At 54.1% G+C, this 17,094-nt stretch overlaps 1 protein-coding gene across 7 annotated transcripts in view; it reads right to left on the bottom strand.

Moving 5' to 3' along the window:
• SSBP3 (single stranded DNA binding protein 3) overlaps positions 1 to 17,094 on the bottom strand; it is a 94,282-nt gene that overhangs the window by 14,251 nt on the left and 62,937 nt on the right. For all 7 annotated transcript variants that reach the window (XM_062580863.1, XM_062580864.1, XM_062580865.1 and 4 more), the window contains one exon: positions 10,481 to 10,570. In XM_062580863.1, the coding sequence (XP_062436847.1) occupies positions 10,481 to 10,570 (90 nt within the window). The remainder of the gene's footprint in view (positions 1 to 10,480; positions 10,571 to 17,094) is intronic.

Raw genomic sequence — 17,094 nt, 5'->3', positions numbered from 1 at the left:
GGAAAATTGAAATCACATAAATTAAAAAGGGAGGGGAAGTTAATGAAGGCAGGACATATTTGCACCTGCAAATCTTTTGTACTACAGAAACTTGAGTGCAATGTAAATAAAGTAAGAGGATTTTTTTTTTCTCCTCCTGAACTGTTACGCAGAGTGATGTAGCCAAACAGATTTAAACAAACAGCCTCCTGCCAGCCTTCCAGATACGGTGTAAGCGGTCACGGGAAGGAAGTCACGCCACTTACGCAACTTGCTCTGCCGCCCCTTTTCCGAAGAGGCGGACGGGAGCAGCCCGCGCCCCTCCGCAGTGAGACCGCGGCGTCTCCGCGGCCCCCGCGCAGCCCGGGGAAGGGGCTGCAAACGCCTCTATTTAAGTCTCGGGAGCACTCTCCTGCTGGCGTCTTTGCCAGTCCGACCCCTCTCCTCCCTCCCGGCACGTGCCAGAGCGGATCCGCGGGATGGGGGGCCGGCGGGGCGCCCCAGACCTCGTGCCGGACACCCGACCCGTTTGGCTTCTGACGCCTCTGCCTCGTCAGCCAGCGGCAACCGTCGCCCGCTGCTCGTGCCGAGAGAGAAAATCAGAGCCCACGTCCTGCCGCCTTTATAGGCGAGGGAAGCGCTGAGCCCCGAAGGGGCGAACGAGGCTCTGACCACGAGCAAGGTCCTCTCTGCGCGCTGCAGCCTCGGGACGTGGGGAAGGATGAGCAAGGACGAACGAGCAGCACAACAAGGCGGGACGGACAAGCCAGGGCTCTCCGAGGGTCCTCCAGTGCCACCGACCCGCAGCGCAAAGGATCCCACAAAACAGACGCTTTGAGCCCCGAAATTTTCTCTGCACGAGGTCATTCTTCCCTGCGCCTGGACACAGACACGTGCCCCCGTGAACGGCCAAACTCGGTGCACCCGCTGGTCGAGGGCAAGGCAGCGGGTCCTTGCTACAGTCGCTGCCCCTCACTTAGAGAGGTCCCGACTGCGCCGCCGAAGCGCAGCGCGGTGCTGCTTGCAACAGCGGCAGGGATAACAGGGAGCAAAGGCAACTTTTTCCAAATACGCCGTTAGGTAATTCCCCGCAGGAAACCCAGCAGCCTCCCTCTCAAACTGAGCACGTCCTTGGGGGAGTTAAACAAATAAACCCAGGCGGGCGGCAACTTTAAATTTAAATTTCAAGAAGCCCCTCTCTGGTTAGCGCACGTGTTGCTGCGGTTCGTAGCACGCGTGTTGAAGCATGAGTCACGCGGGATCGCCGACGTCCTCCCTCTGCGCCGGAGCCACGGCTTGGGTTTTGGAGGAGAGCTGGGCTCCACGTGCCCGTGGGTGAGCACGCGTTGCAGGCGCTGAGATGTCCCCAGCCGCGTGCCCCTTGGTCGGACAGGGAGGTGGGATATTGGAGCTGCAGGTAAAGCCTTCAAAGCAAGCAGCATTTGCTTATTTTAGAGAAATTGGAATATAAGTGTCCATAAAGGAAACACCAGCATTCTCACCAGAGGAGAAAATACCCTAGCAGACAGCCGTCAGATCTTGAGAGCGTCAGACCTTTGTGCTCCCGAAACGCATTACGGGGGGACACGTTCCTGCCCTCTCGCCTCCTGCACGCCGAGCGGGGCAGATCCCCGTCCTCGCCGGGAGCACGCAGAACTTCCTTCCCTAAGCTGCCAGCATCAATTAAAGGCAGGAGGAGATCAATTTGAGCATCTAAAACTGATCAGCAAGTGCTTCATGGCTCGCTGCGGCTTGCTCGTCCCGCATGGCTTGCGGGGGACTTCAGGTCTCCCAGTTCCTTCACGGGGAGGGGAGTGGAGGAGGGAAAGCGGTCTTGGATCGCACCCTCCCCGCGCGCTTCCAAGCACACCCTCGCTCGCTCCCCTCGTGCGACGCGCTTAATCCCCCGGCTGTTCGCAGTTTGCCAAAATACAGCGGGGTGCAAAGAGCAGCAGTGGCTGATTGATTCCCGGCCAAGAAAACTCCAGGCCGCCCCCATCCTCTCGACTTCCCCGACAGCGCAGGCAGTAACGGCCTTGTGCAAGCTGCGAGCACGCGAGAAATCGCAACGCGCTCCCAGGAAATTCAAGACTTTGTGAAGCATTTCGTTGGCAAGCAGCACAGGGCAGTAAACAGGCTCCTCACGGTCGCGTTACCCCGCCGTAGTAATGCTCCCGACAGCTACTTCTGGCTAACGTAACTGCGGATGTACAGCTTGTGCAAACGCCCGGGCGAACGCCGCGCGCTCCCTCCGGTCGGAACGCAGCAGGGGAGGAGCTGCAGTGGTGCTGCTCTTCTCTTTCTCTCTCCAAATAGCAGCAACAACCAGCAGCTGAAACGTTCACGACTTCCTGCCCGCTACCCCGGGGCCGCTAAAGCCACGGTGCGGGGATGCAATCTGCCGTCGCGGCCCCGCTTCAGACGCGCGACGCGCTCCTCGGTCAGCCGGGCAGGACCTCTGGATGCTGCGGCCTCTGCAAATGCTTGCAGATGTTGCACCATCGAGAGCTGCCTTTCGGCCGAGACCGCCTGCCCGCTTGAATGCTTCAGCGTTTATCGTAAGAGGCAAATTTACGGGCTGGAGCTGTGGTTTCAGGCTCTTTGCAGACTCGAGCAGACAGCCCAGTATGCGTTGACGCTAACTCCTCGGTTCCTCGGACCACGTCAACCAAACGCCTTCAGCGGAGATGCGGTGCTAAGGAAACGTTGGAGATGTCTGTTCGCATCAGCTTTTCCTGCACCTTGGCAAGCTTTGGTTTAATGTGTTACACCGAAGGTTATTCTTTACCTTTTTTTAGCTACCTCAAAAAAAAAAAAAAAAAAAAAAAAAAAAACTCAAAACAAAAGCATCTAAAACAGCATTAGAAGAAAATCACTTCAGCTAGCTGTAGGTTTTCCAGCCCACCTGTCAACCTCATCTCTATTCAATTTTTTCCCCCTCTTTACTACACGGACTTTAAAAGACAAATCTGGACTATTAGATGACAGAAGTTTGCTGCTGCTGCTTTACAACCAGACTTTCCATGTGATCAGATTATTTCCACTCTGTCTTTCATGAGCTCAGCTTCTCAAAGTTCTTGTAAAATACTGAACATGGAAAATTGCACTAGCGATCATAGTTCTGCATGTGTCAATTTATGTTTCAAGAGTAATTCACCACAAATGGATCATGTTTTATGGGCTACATACTTCCAGCTAATGATAGAGTTTTGATATTTAAAAACATTTTCAGGTACCTCTGGGGGTGGCAGAACGAAGAAGAATGGTATATGGAGGCAAAGCATCAGTGCAACAAGACACCAACTATTCAGAGTTTGCAGCAGGGAAGTGTCTTGCATTTTAAAATCTGTTTCTCTCTGCCTACCGGTTTCAACATTAGAACACACCAAGATAAATTAAGTGAACATTAATTAGAGATTAATTAATTTTTAATTTAATGGCCCTCAGAGAGTAAAGGGGGCACGTGTCCTCTGCGGGGTGCCTGGCTGGGGCACCTCGGCTGATTTAAGAGCAAAAGCAAGGCACTAATCCTCTAAAAAGGCGGCAGGGCTGGTGCGTTTAACATGCTTCTCACCTACTACTAAATCATCCTCTAAGTCACTTCTGAAAATGTGACTTGGGTCCTCAACATCTCTTTGGAAAATTCTACCCGTGGTCACTAACGGACACAAGAAAACCCATTTTAAAGAACCCTTCACAGCATCACTGTGACAAAACTCTCCTTAACGGGACTGCATCAGGTCTTTTAAAAAACGCTCCCTGCGCACCGCGAGGTCGGCAGTACAGACGAGGCCGTCCGCCTCGCGTGCTCAGGTGGCCGCGGCCGGCGGCCGGGCTGCATCTCCCCGTGCGATCCCCCTCCCAGCTTAAGCGGAGCCCTGCCTGGCTCCTCCACCTCCAGCCGTCGGTACCGGTCTCGGAGCTGCGGCTTGTACGCTCCGTGAGCTTAGAGAACAACAACGCAGCATCGGCTCCACGTGTCACACGCAGCCTCCACGCTGCTCAAAGCGGGGACGCGTGGGGAGATCCTGGCACGGCTGCTCACACCTCGCATGGCACAAGCAACCCGGTAGCCGCCAGCTAATGCCCTTGCTTTCTGGTAGCCTCGCAACAACGCCTGCTAGAAATCACCAGCCCACAACAGTTTGAGGATCCTGTAAGAAACTTAACGGGCACTTAGAGCCTGAAGAGCTCTATAACCAACTGCCGTGAGCCCAGGTTAATAACCTGAACCCAGATGGCTCTGAGCTTGCTGGAGGACACCACTTGCAGACTTCTGCCAGGTTTTGGTTCACAGACTATGAGTTTCACTTTCCTAGAAGAAATTCGCTGCCCCACAGAGCAGCCTTTCCTAAAGTCCAACCCCCAGAGCCTCTTTGAGCTGCTGCAATGCATCCATGCCTACCACCAAAGCCAAAAATTTGTTTCTGTACCAGATAAGGTTTCAGTTTCATTATGCAACAGGCACTGCCTAGAACCCCACCAGAACAGGGCTGGCAGAAGAGCACAGAGGAAGGGTCATCTTCTGATTATAACAGACTTGGCCTTTGGAAGGGATGACAGCAGGAAAGCCCACCCTGTCCCAGCCTTCCCAGGCCGTGCCGCGTGCTGTGACTCTCCGCAGCGAATCAAGTGGCTGGTGGGCACGCTGACTGCGAGGGAGGCCAGCAATGCCAGGAAGGCAGAAGGTGCCGGGTGAAGACCCAACTGCATTTTGCTCAGAGAGAGCAATGAAATGTTAACGCTGGCCAAATTCCCCAGAAGACCTACTAAGGGAGACGTGGGCAGGAGATCTGCCTCTCTTGCATCTGGGGCTTCCAAGTGCAGAATTCTGATTTTAAGGAATATGTTAAACACAGCTCTTCAGGAAACAAACCCATGTCAGCTGAAGCCAAAAACAGTCACCTCCATCTGGATGGAGCGCCCGAGAAAAAGTTGACTGCAAATCCCACCATATGCTCTAGACACTCGTTACAAAAGCTATGGGCACCCTACTAAACTTCCAGAGAAACTTCCTCTGACGCTTGCTTTTTCTTTCCTTCAGCCTTCATCTCTTTTATAAGCCATGTTCCTTCAAAAACTGTAGAGCACATGACTCGCACTACAACAAAAACCCAGCAGGACTAGAAAAGCTTATAGCATTAGTAGTGGTGCAGCCAGCCCTTTAAGACCAGTCTGGCTCTAGCTTCCACCAACTCTTACAGCATTTGTGCTACAGGAGAAATACAAAGCTCACAGACCTGCTCCAATACAAGCGCATTGAGGGACAAAGCTGGTTGGTCCTGCCTGATCCCTGAGAGCAGGCACCGCAGGTTCATCCACACTATTAATCTGCAGTCCACTTCCAAATGCGCACAACGCTCACTCCCCCAGGAAAAGCCAGCAGCCTGTCCTAGAGCAAATCATGCTCTTCCGCTACATCACTCGCTCGGGTCAAAGTAATGATTTTCTGCCCCGTTCAGTAGAAGGTGACTCATCTCTCTCCAAAGCAGCTAGACTATCATTCCCCAGGGTTGGCTGGTTTGGTGTAAACACTGAAGAGCTGCTGGATTCACTGACACTGCCTAACGCTGTGCACACAGTGGTTTGCAGCTCTCCTGGCTGCTTTCCTTGCCAGCACTTTTACTTGGTGAGTGCGCTTTGCCTTTGGCCATCTCCTGCGTACTGTTGGATGTGCCACAGCTGGAAAAAAAAAAAACAGCTTCAGGTGTCACGAGAGAAGGGAAATGTGCTGGCCTGCAGCACTGAGCTCTCTGCATGCTTCTGTTGCTTTTCATTTCCTAGAACAGACAAAGAGCTGTCAACAGAGAGCTGTCAACAGCGACGCTGTTCAAATGCCTTCGTGGCCAGAGAAGGGACCTCGTTTTCAGGAGCTGAAGGGTCCAACTTTAAAAATGGGACTACTCACAGCCAGAAGAGGACCCTGTAAACCTCGAACCTCTGTCTCCAGAGGAAGAGAAGCAGCTACGAAAAGCTCTAAACCGTACCTTTCCGTTTCATAAATCTTTTCTCTAGTAGCAAATCCCTTCCCTGGAAGCTATGTCGAGAGCACTATTCCCAGATGAAACGGAGATGGACAACGCGCTCCTTTCCTCGCAAAGCCAGCTTTCGTCGTGAACAGCTGGGAAGTAATGCAGACTCTGATCTTTTAGTCCAGCGCTCCCTAGAGAAGAGTTACATTACCCTTCCCAGGGAGGGGAAACGTGGAAACGGCTGGAGGAAAGAGCACATCTCATGATGGGGGACACTCCTCAGGAAGCTGGCTGAACGACGGCTGAAGAGATTACTTGAGAGAATTTCAAATCAAGGTATCCCCAAGAGGAACCATTAGAGATCTGAACTGTGTGCCTTGCTTCGGCAGTCTCCGCAGCTCGAACGCATCCTGCCTGTTCCAGCGGGCCCTGGGAAGCCATCCATTGTATTTGCGACACGGGCAGCGAACGGGATACATCTTGGCATTTACATTTGCTTCCCGGGATTTTTCGTGAAGTTCCCTTTGGCTCAGAGAAAGGGAAGTTTGTCTTGCCGTTCTTGTGCCGTCTCCCAGAAACCGGCTCGCAGAAGCAGCAGAAGGGACTGGACGAGGCTGGCAGACAGGACGGGAGACGGCGGCAGGCTGGGTGAAGGGCCGGCCAACGCTGAGAAGCCAGCGCGGCGCGTGAGGGCAAGCGCGCCGGTCCGCCAGGGCCGCTCCTCCCCGCGAGGCAGGCCGCCGGAGCGCTGCGGCCGGCGAGCGCAGCACCCTTGGACGAGACCTTGGCGGCGGCGGCACCGAGGGGCGACGGCAGCCTGGCTATCCCCGCCGGGGAGCCCATGAGCAACGGAGGGCAGCGCTCAGCTCATTACGGACTCAGGACAGACGTCTAATCCTCACGTGAGATAAAACCAGGGGTAAAACACCTGCACCGGCTCTGTTTACTAGCGTTCCTCGTTGGAAAATGCACTGCACAACGAAGAAAGAAGTCACTTCAACGGCTCAAGGAGCACTACAAGACATCCATGGCGTGACCAACAGACGCTAAAACGGGAGCCTGGAAACCACGGTGGGAGAGCAAAGCCGCGCGGTGGCCTCCCTCCGCTGGCTCCGCTTCCCTCTCGCCCAGAGGGCAACTGTGACCTAGTAAACGGACGTGTTTCTTCTGAACGGCACAGAGGCAAACGGGAACCCCCCCCCCCCCAAATCCCACCGTCCTCCCCAGCTCCCGAGGCCTCTCTGCATTAGGGGGCAGTGTAGGAACGCCGACCAGCCGGCGCTTTGTTTTGGTGCATCTCGCGCACTAACTGCTGATGCATAGCTAACACAGCCACAGACATTGATTTATGTTCAACTTTCCATTTCATCAGAGAGAGTGTTACAGAGCTACGCAGCGAGTTCACATTTGGGAGAAGAGGCACAGCCACGGAGGGGGGCTGATTACTGGGTGTGCGCACACTCATTCCTCCACCTCCTACGCCCCATTTATTTGGTATTAGGAAGGTCTTATGCTTCTATTAATAGCTTTTATTTTACCTTCTGTAAAATAACCTACATTTCCCTGGTAACCCCCCATCCCCACTGCTGGAGCAGAAGAGATCCATTTGAGGTGTCTGCAAACGGGCATCAATCTGGCTCTCGAAACAAAAGCAGAAACGACTTTGATGACCTTTAGGAGGATGAGCAACGGGTTTGTTTGCTCATTTTAAAGGAACAAAGAAAGATTTAAATAAAAGCATCTACTCAGGCTAGCTGTGAACAGGGCAACCTTTTATCTGGAGAACGGTCTCATGCCAGCCGTGGCAGTTTGATGGCACCATGTAGTGCCAAACAACTGAAGGGTGCCCAGGGCCTGTCCTTTCCTATCAGGCACAAGGTTTTCGGAGAGCCTCTGAGGCCTGCATTTCCCTCTGGCCCTGAGCCTGAAGGTTGCTACTGAACTCCAAGAGAAGGAACAGTTTCTCCACGCAAGCCAACAGCCTGCAGACGGGGCACTACGGACTCCGCTCTCCCTCTTCTATTCCCTTCCCTTCCCAGTAAGCCACTTCTCTTCCAACCAATTTCTTGCCTTTTTTTTTTTTTTTTTTTGGGGAGGGGGGGCGGCACCAGCTGTCCTGGCCTACTCCCTTCACAGGTCCTGGTCTGATGCTCCCCTACACTGCTAGCACAATGCAGGACAGGCTCTGCCCCCAGGTATCAGCCCTTTTCCAATTCCAAAGCCTTCTCTAAAATGATGTGCTCATGCCTCAATGCCTGGGTCTGTTTTAGATCTGACCTGTCAGCATGGCATTGCCAGAGTGAGACACAAACTCCCAATCCTCTCTCCACCCTCTGGTCTCCCGGCGCGGGAGGCCAACTGAACTGGGTCATGCCGCATTCCTGTTACGGCTGGAAACCTCATCCCACGGCTGGCACATAAAGGGTCTTCAGGGAGAAGAACCATAACTGTTTCAATCCTTTGCATTTCCTGTGACCTTTTTGGTTTTGCCCTCTTAAGTTCAGCGCTTTAATTTCCTACAGAGATAAGAAATTAACCCCGAGCTGCAAACGGCTCAGCGCAGAGCGTCCAGCACACCTCAGCCAGAGCTCATCTCGAGCTTGTCCTGAAGCTGGAATGAGCTGAGTATCCACAATAAATCTGGCGGTGATGTTCAGACTGTGTAAAAGGTGGGACTTTGCTTCTCCCCTCCTCCCCTCTATCCCCAAGCAGGGAAGGGAAAACCAGATGTTGGAGGGCTTTCAGGAAAGGCAATCTCTTGAGACGACACGTGCAAGCCACATGCCCCCTGCCCACATGCATGGGCACCCTTCCCTCTTTCTTGGCCAAGCTGCGGCCGGGCGAGCACCCTTCTCCAGCTCCGAAGAGGCAGCACCTCCACTCAGCACTATCAGAGCCGCAAGGACTGGGTGCACGACGCGTGCACGGTCCCTTGTTTCTGCTGAGGTTTCAGGCAGCCCACACCAAAGCTCATAAGAAACAGGGGCTGCTTTTGAGCCCGCCTTCCTGCAGCCCAAGTCATGGCCGGGCAAACCCAGCTTGCAGCCCGGCTGCACACAAGGTGGAAAGCTGGGATGGGCTCTCTGTTCCCAAATCAGAGCCCCAGCATAACAAAAACACTAAGAAAAGCCAGAAAGGAGAAGGGGCAACCTTGCAGCCTGCCAATGGGAAGCATCAAGCACCCATCGCGTGTGTGGGGCACGGCTGGCCGTGCTCACAAATGCCATTCCTCTCCCTCATCTTTACCCTTTCATTAAATCCAACCTGTAATTTTGAAATCTACCCCTAACTTTTTTCTAGTTCTTGATTCTCATAGACCTGCGGGGATGCCTGGAAGGACAGTCCCATCTGCAACAGGATGAGATCAGGACTTTGGAAACAAGCTCGCTGGAAGTAACAACTTGGCACTTGAATTGCTGGCAGCAGCTATGACCTGCGAGATAGCATCTCTACTGTTGACTTCATCCCATGTCGCAGAGCACTGCTACAAGATTAGCCCCTTTTAGGGTTACCAATCAATATTGGATATTCTTATTTTGTCATAAGCATGTTCAGGAAATGGGATCTCTTAAAAAAAGGGGAAAAAAAACCCTCCTCCCCTCTTCCCTAACTCCCATACACACACAAATTGTGATACCGCACTAAGATATCGCCATAATAAATCACAAGCAGTTTATCAACTTCGCCTGTCTACAGCCCAAGAATTTCTCCCATATACAAATCACAAGTCCAGATAAAAAAAGCAGCTTGCCAGAGCAAATATTTCTTTCAACTGTTACATTGAACGTTCATTTGTTATGTGAACAAGTCCTCAAGAAATGAGATTTTAATGCACCAACAGTTTACGTTGCTACAAACTAATGACATCCTGACGTACAAAAAGAAATAAAAAAAAAAGGAAAACTTCTTTTCCAAGTGCTTGCTAAAATGAGCATCATTCATGAGCATCATTCAAAACATACTTTACCTCATCTTTAATCAGAGCTTAAAGTGGGAGAACGAATGAATAAAAAGCAACTTCAGGAATTTTGCTAGGTATTTTCTTACAAGGTGCCTCGATGGCGTTCAGCGATTTGGGTTTGCATTGAATCCGCTTCTGCCTGTAGCTGTAGCTTAAGCCAGCATTTGTTAATGCTTTCAGTGATCGCATTTGGAAAAAATCAAGTGGTTAACCAGAGGGGGAAAAAGTTTCAGGAATCAAAATCCAGAATGTTTTCAATTATGCATGTCTGTTATGACCAAAGAACAAATACAATCTCAACCCAAACAAAAAACAAGCAGCTCTGGAAAAATATCAATTGTAAATACAAAATAACCTCTTCAAACAACAAATAAACTTGCTTTAAGACCACAAAAAATAGAAAATAAATGTGGAAAAACAGCAGAGCATTGGTTATTTATACACAGGTCATCTATGCTGGCACAGTACTATGCTAGGATCCCCTTGGAAAATTGCAGTGCTGACACAGAGCGCGCGAGCGAACACGTGTGCCCCGGCACCGGCGGCATCAGGAAAAGCGGCAGCCTACCTGGAAGAAACCCGGCGGGATGGGGCCCCCGGGCATCCCGTCGTTCGGGGGAATGTTTCCAAGCACGGGACTCGGGGCGGCAGCTGCGCTCTGCGGGGAACAAAACCAGGACAAACATGTTGGCTTTGAGGCGGAGTGAAGAAAAACGCCGTCTCTCCTCGTCGCACCACGCTGAGTCGATTAGCAGCTGGCCCAAAGCGTGAGCGCGGCAGCGGGCGAAGGATGCTCGGCGCTGCCGGGGCACCAGCCTCCCCTCTCGTTCGCCCGGCCCGGGCTGCAGCCGAAGCTCGCGCGCCTCTTTTCCCATTTTTCTTGCTCGCCAGAGCTCGTTTGACGCTCGCTCCCGGGTTTCCGAGTGACCTAGCGCACATGCTCGCTTGCTCACCCAGCAGCGCTCCCGGGAACGCAGCTCGCGTTAGCCATTAACAGGCCGAGCTCGAATTGCAGCTCGCCCCGGGAGAAGATGGCCGTGCAAAAACTGGGGATCGTTCTGGGGTGTATTTATTTATTTCAACAGACGTTCGGTCTTGTTAACGCATGCGAGTCTCTCATCTAACATGTCATTTGAGGCATGAGCTATTTTAAGGCTTTTTAAACGCTTCTCTCGGTTCCCTGCCCCCCTGCACTTGCCGTTTCAACGCGGCTTGGTTCTGCCCTCTGAAAAGACGCTTCCCCTGCTTTACAAGCACGCCAAGCTTTTATTACTATTTTCCAAACAGCGTCCTGCGACGGCCGCCAAGTATCAGCTCCGCGCAGCGCCGCGGCGCTCCGGGCCCCTCGCCGGCCTCGGCGCGCCGCGCGTTGTTTAGCAGCCTCCCATTCCCGCGGAAAGCCCGCGGCCTCCGTCGGTCCGTCCGCGAAACGGAGGCAGCAGCGGACGCCGGCTACCGGGACGGCGCGCTCGCGCCCGCTTAGCACCTGTATTAATATTTACTTCCCCCGCGCAGCACGCGCCGGCGGGCAAAGGCGATTTTGCTGGCAGCGCGAGCCGGCCGCGGACGCAGGGCACCCTCTCGGCCGCGCGGGGCGAGCCGACCGGCTCGACGGCTACGGGCGGCGAACGCCAGCAGCCGCGCCGGCGGGCCCAGGGGCGCGCGCTCCCGGCCGCCGAGCCGTTCCGCTCCGGCCCTTCGCCCGCGCGAGGGAACTTCGGAGCTTGATTTAAACCTGGCAGATTGTGCTAGCGTCCACGGGAGAGCGGCGCGCGCGCCTCCAGCTCGCTCCCGCGCGTAAACTCGCAGTTGCCGCCCTGGGAAAGGAGCAGCGTTACGCAAGTCTCCGACCCGGCGTGGGGCGGGGGGAATTCTTCCCTAACACTACTGCTGACGAAACGTCCCTGCGGGGCTGGGAACGACATTTCTGCTCTTGAAGCAATACAACAAAAACACCCAAAAGCTCCAAAGAGTGGCACTTGTGTTTACCTATAGACAGCCGAGCCGGCGTTTCCAGGGCAGTAGAGCGAGAGCCTTAGTAACGTCAGCTGGGCTGGAGCCAGACCCACCGCCGAGCGACGGCTCCCGGCCTCGGCCGGGCGCGCTGCGGCGGACCCGGGCACCCGAAGCCGCGGCGCGGACGCGGCGCCCTCTTCCTCGACTCGTATCCTACGACCTCCACCAAAGCAATCCCGCCAGCGTGCTGGCTTGGCGCGGTTCGGCTTCGGACGTGGTTTTAGCCCCGAAGCCTGGGGTATCCCGAGCGCCCGGAAAAGCTGCGCCTGGGCGATGCCCGCTGGGGAGGGCGGCTGGGCCGTTCACCCCGAGCCCAGCCATCCGCCCTAACTTACAGGGCGGCACCGAAAGGGAGCGAGGTGCGAGCAGGCACGACGAACCCGTACGTCAAGTCTTGTCCAGCCCGGAAAACGAAGGATTATTTTCCTAAGCTTTGCCAAGAAGGGATCCCAAGATTTGGTTGGGAATCTTGCTCTTCTAGACCAAGAAGCGCTACGAGCCGAGGTCTGGGCTATGCTAAGTGCTGCCGCACGCCTCCCTCGGGGTTACGCAGTGCGGTTTTCCCTCCGCTGTGCTTTTCGGCAGGGAGGGCACCGGCGTGGGGGGTTCAGGACGCAAGCTCTCCAAAAAGGGCTGGAAGATGAGCCCGTTGATGCAATACGCTCAAAGAAGGGTATTTCTCGCTCAGGGCAGCCTAAGCTCCAGCCGGGTGTGGAGCAGGCGTCAAGGGCTCCTGCACTGCTCCCGCTCCGTCCCCGAGCTCTCCAGCCGCCCGTGCACCCCCCTCCTGGGGGCAAGGAGCCTGCCCTCCCGCGCCCGCCCCGCCAGCGAGGAGCTCGGCTTGCGGCGGCTTTCCTGCGCCCGCCGCGGCCCACCGAGGGGCTGCGAGAGCGAGGCAGCAGAAGCAGAGTTCTCCAGATAAACAGCCAAGACCAGATCTGAGTGTTTTTACAGTTAATAAAAAAAGTCCTGGCAGCAAAAATAAGCCTACCCATTCCAGGCTCTTTTTATACATCAGACAGCAGCAAAAATAGAAAGAAGAGGGAGTGAACCCAGTTCTCCCCCTCCCTCCATACCCCCAAGTGGGTCAGCTATAAAAGTAAAACCAAATCTTAATCCAAGGCCATGAACATATTGCAGTTTCTCTGCAAAGCAGATGAATGTTCTTAATGCAAAAATATATAAGACCAAGCCCCAAACTGCAGCAAGTCCATTTAGAATTTCCTTTATTAAACCCTCTATCACGCAAAATGCTTCCCTCCAAAGAAGGCAAGCATTGCAATAAAGCTGCCAAGGTGATATTTTATGGTTTCAAGAGATTTCCAGCACACCATAATTCCTTGCTGGGGAATCTCCCAAAGCGAAACAGATCCCAAACCAGCTTGGAATAATGCCATTCGCATATCTAGGTATTCCAGGGCCCAAATACGCTGTGGGAGAACTGCACTGCGATTAGCAAAGGTGTTATAAACATGGGTTTGACGCTGCGCAAGGAAGGTAACTCAAAATTCAGACCAGCATTGGCATGGTGTGTTCAGCACACACAGCAACAAAACTGCCCCGTACAGCAGCCTAAAAGCACGCACTAGCTCACCCCACTTTGGGTGCAAAAAGAGCCTAAGTCTGATGTACAGATACAGCTTTTAAGCCTTCGTATTGAACCAAAGTACGTTGCACACCACCTTCCCTCGGCAGCAGGAAGGAGGGGAAGGAGAGCAAGGCAGCCAAAGAAAATCTTTAAGCAAATGCACATTTTTCCACAAAACCACAGAATATTTTTTCCACGATAAATACCCCCAATCTCATCTATGCTCTTGCAGTGTAAACGCATATTTAAAGCTCCTTGCACATGTGGCACTTGGCAGAATTCAATAATTAAAAACCCACGAGTGCCCTGAGCATACTGTAGGACGGCAGCCAAATTGGTCAGTCCTCGATGAATGATTTACAAGGCTGCAAAACGACATTTTATTTCATTTTACTCTCCTCCCCATCGCCACTGCTAAGGTAAACGCCAAGGTACCTTTTACCTTGGAGAAAAGGCAGATGCGCCGCTGCGGTTCGACAAAACCGCTTCGTACGGGCAGACGCTCAGTGAAGGAGGCGCCGAAGCGACGCCGGGTGCGTATCGGCAGCAAACTCGGACCGCCGGGCCCTTCCGCGCACTGGGCCCCGCGCGACGGCCAAGGGCCGCTCGGCCAGGGTCAGGCTCCTCCGTCCAGGTGCTGCCTTCCCCCGAGGCTCCTGTCTGGGAGGCCTGCGGGATGAGGACGAGGATGGTGCCCAACCCGGAGAGCCTTCCAGCAAATTCCCAGAAAAATAGGGCACGTTCCCTCTGCCAGCTGCACCCCCTGGGTTTACTTTGACTGCCGGCTCTTTCGAGGAGGAACTTCTTGCCACGAACTTCTCCGAGCTCGAGGGAGGCTTCCAGGAGCGGTGGGGAAAGCAGAGAGCAGACTGAAGAGCTGCTTGGGAGGAGAGAAGCTATGACTTGGAAAAAAACGTGCCGGGAAAGCTGTTGGTGCTGGGCGCTCGGGGGAGGACCCCCACGGAGGAGATGCGAAGCGCGGGTGCACGCGGCGCAGCCCCACGCGACGGTGGGACACGGGCCGGGCTCCCGGGGCAGAAACCACTGGAACGGGATTTTTCAGGATCAAGGGGTATATTCTGCCACCAGAGGCGATTTGTCAAGCAGCTTTAACGGCTGCCAACATGCTAAAAGGCAGGGCAAATATTTAAGAGCCTAAAAATAAACGCCGGGCAGCCGGCGGCAGTGGCGTTTCTCCGCAGTCCCACCAGCCCTCGGCAGAGACGGTGCCGGCCGCGGGGCCTGGCAGACCTCAGGCCCCCGCTGCAGCATTGACGGTGCCCCTCGCTCGCCTGGCACCCCCTCCCCCGGCTATTTACACAGATTTATTTTAGTTTTTGGTAGCGCGAGAGAACGCAGAGCCCTCCCGGGCCCACCCCTGCTCCGCCAAGCAGGGACGCACCGCGGGAAGCGGCGCCTGTCCTGCTTTCAGGGGACGCGCTTGGCACGGGCGGGCAGAGCCAAAGACGACGGGAATTAACGCCCGACAGCTCAGCGGCGTTTTAGGCTTTGCTCGGTCTGAAAAAGCAGCCCCCCGGAAGGCGCTTCCTTACCCTCTTGCAATACAGGAAAATATCAGCTGCAGCAGGACGCAGGACAGACGAGCCAGGCGGAGGTGGTGCCAGGGGGACAGCAGGTAACCCAGCAGTGTTTGCACAGTACAAGACCGGAAAGTCTTTTGTGCCACCGTGTTCATTATCGCATTATAATCACATGCTGTTTTTATTTGTCTAGTTATGTTAAAAGCTCTTTGCCAACCCCAATAAACATGCAGTATTAGGCAAATCACATCTTGTTACACGCACGTTGTTGACAGTCACTTCTGGGTGGTAAAACCTCGCTGGCCGCAGTAACCCACTCGCATCGGCTGCCGGTGCCGAAACCCCCGGGAGGCGAGAGCGGAGCCGGCGCGTGCCGAGGGCACGGGCTCGGGAGCCTCCAGGCCGGGCGCGCAGCGCTCCCACCGCTACCCGCCACGGCGGCGGGGCAAGAACGGGGAGGGAGGGAGTCACCTGCTTGTTTAGCGAAACGAGGCTCCTGACTGCCATGCAAAATTCATTTCTGCTCCAGTGACAACACGGAACCCATGCCAGATGACAGCACATCGAGCGGTTTCCAGAAACGGTACCTTGATGAATAAGAGAAAAGGTCACGGATCCGGTTCCTAAAATCGTTCAGCGATTCCTGGGATTGTTCAAATCCCTCCGTGCTCCCGGGCTGGGTTTATTACTGGCATTCAACTTGAGTGGGAATTAGATAATTCACCTCCTTACAGGGGGGCTAGGTTTGAGACAGCTATTGCACAGCCAGTATGCATGTTCATTTGCATTTTATTAGACGGTAAATTTGTTCTGTGTTGGAAACAAAATGCAATTCTTGGGACATATATATATATATATATGTATATATGTGGGAAATATATATAGCTTTCCCACATACGTTGGATTTTTTTTTCTTTTTTTAGTGGAAGAAAGCAAGTAGAATTATGACAATCTGGATCGCTGCATTTCGCTTCCAAACGTAGACACTCAGTTAACACACCAACTTCGTATGCCAGCAGATGCCGTCTAAGCCTTTAAATCGCACACTAATTGCACTAATTGAGCTAACAGTCTCTGTTTCGTCTCCCTACCCTGAGTCAACCAGCATCTTCTGGTACTGCTGTAGAGATCCAAGCTGTTGACTGTAGTGTTATTTTGTCAGCCATTAAACGATTCATCAGAGTCATTAATTGATTTATTACTGCTGTCTGCAAGTATAGCTTTGCAAATAAAGAATGATGTAGGTCAGAATGCAATAGAAATTGGACAAAACAACACAGCTAGGAGCCGGATACTTAAATTATCTGTAGGAGTCCACTCCTGCAGGCCCACTGACATTAGGTTAAAGGGAGAAAAAAAAAAGAAAAAAAAAAGTCAGGAAAAAGATGTGCCGTTTGGCTGTGCTGCCAGAAACCCTGCTAACTGGAACAGCATATCAGCAGGGAAAGCTTCGGTACTAAGCACCAGCCTTCCCGCGCGCGAGGAAGCCATTCAAGTCATCACCGCTGCCAAAAACCAGTGATCCCACCTGCCCGCGACGCCGTCCGCCGGGCTGGGAGCAGGACCCGCGGCGAGCCGCGGCCAGGCAGGCTCTTCGCCCGGCCCGCGTCTCCGGCCCAAGCGGCGGCTGCTGCCTGCGCAGTCCCCAGGAGGAAAGGTGCAGCTACGTCTCTGGAGCCAGCAGCGACGCAGATGCACACAGGTAGCAGCTGTTGAAAAACTGGCTTTTTTTGGTGGTTTGGGGGGTTTTGTTTGTTTTGTTACTTTGCCACAGTACCACCCCCAAGCAGGACGCACAAGTTGCCAAAGCTCTCGACTTCAGAGCGCCAGGGCTCCCTCCCGAGCCAATCGCCCCCGAAACACACCCAGGGACCCAGCTACACGGAGCACGGCAGGAATTTGTCCAGCCGTGCCTGGCGGCCCCCGGGAACAGCTCGGTGCGCGGCAGCCAGGGCCGCACGGCCACACCTGGACACACCGCGGACGGGACGGCCAGCCCAGGGGCAAGGACGCTGGCTCAGCCGAGCCGCGCGGGTC

The sequence above is a fragment of the Rhea pennata genome, chromosome 8 (genome assembly GCF_028389875.1).
Source record: "Rhea pennata isolate bPtePen1 chromosome 8, bPtePen1.pri, whole genome shotgun sequence".
Classification (NCBI taxonomy): domain Eukaryota; kingdom Metazoa; phylum Chordata; class Aves; order Rheiformes; family Rheidae; genus Rhea; species Rhea pennata.
The sequence above is the reverse complement of the archived record's forward strand: the minus strand, read 5'-3'. Positions and strand labels throughout refer to the sequence as shown.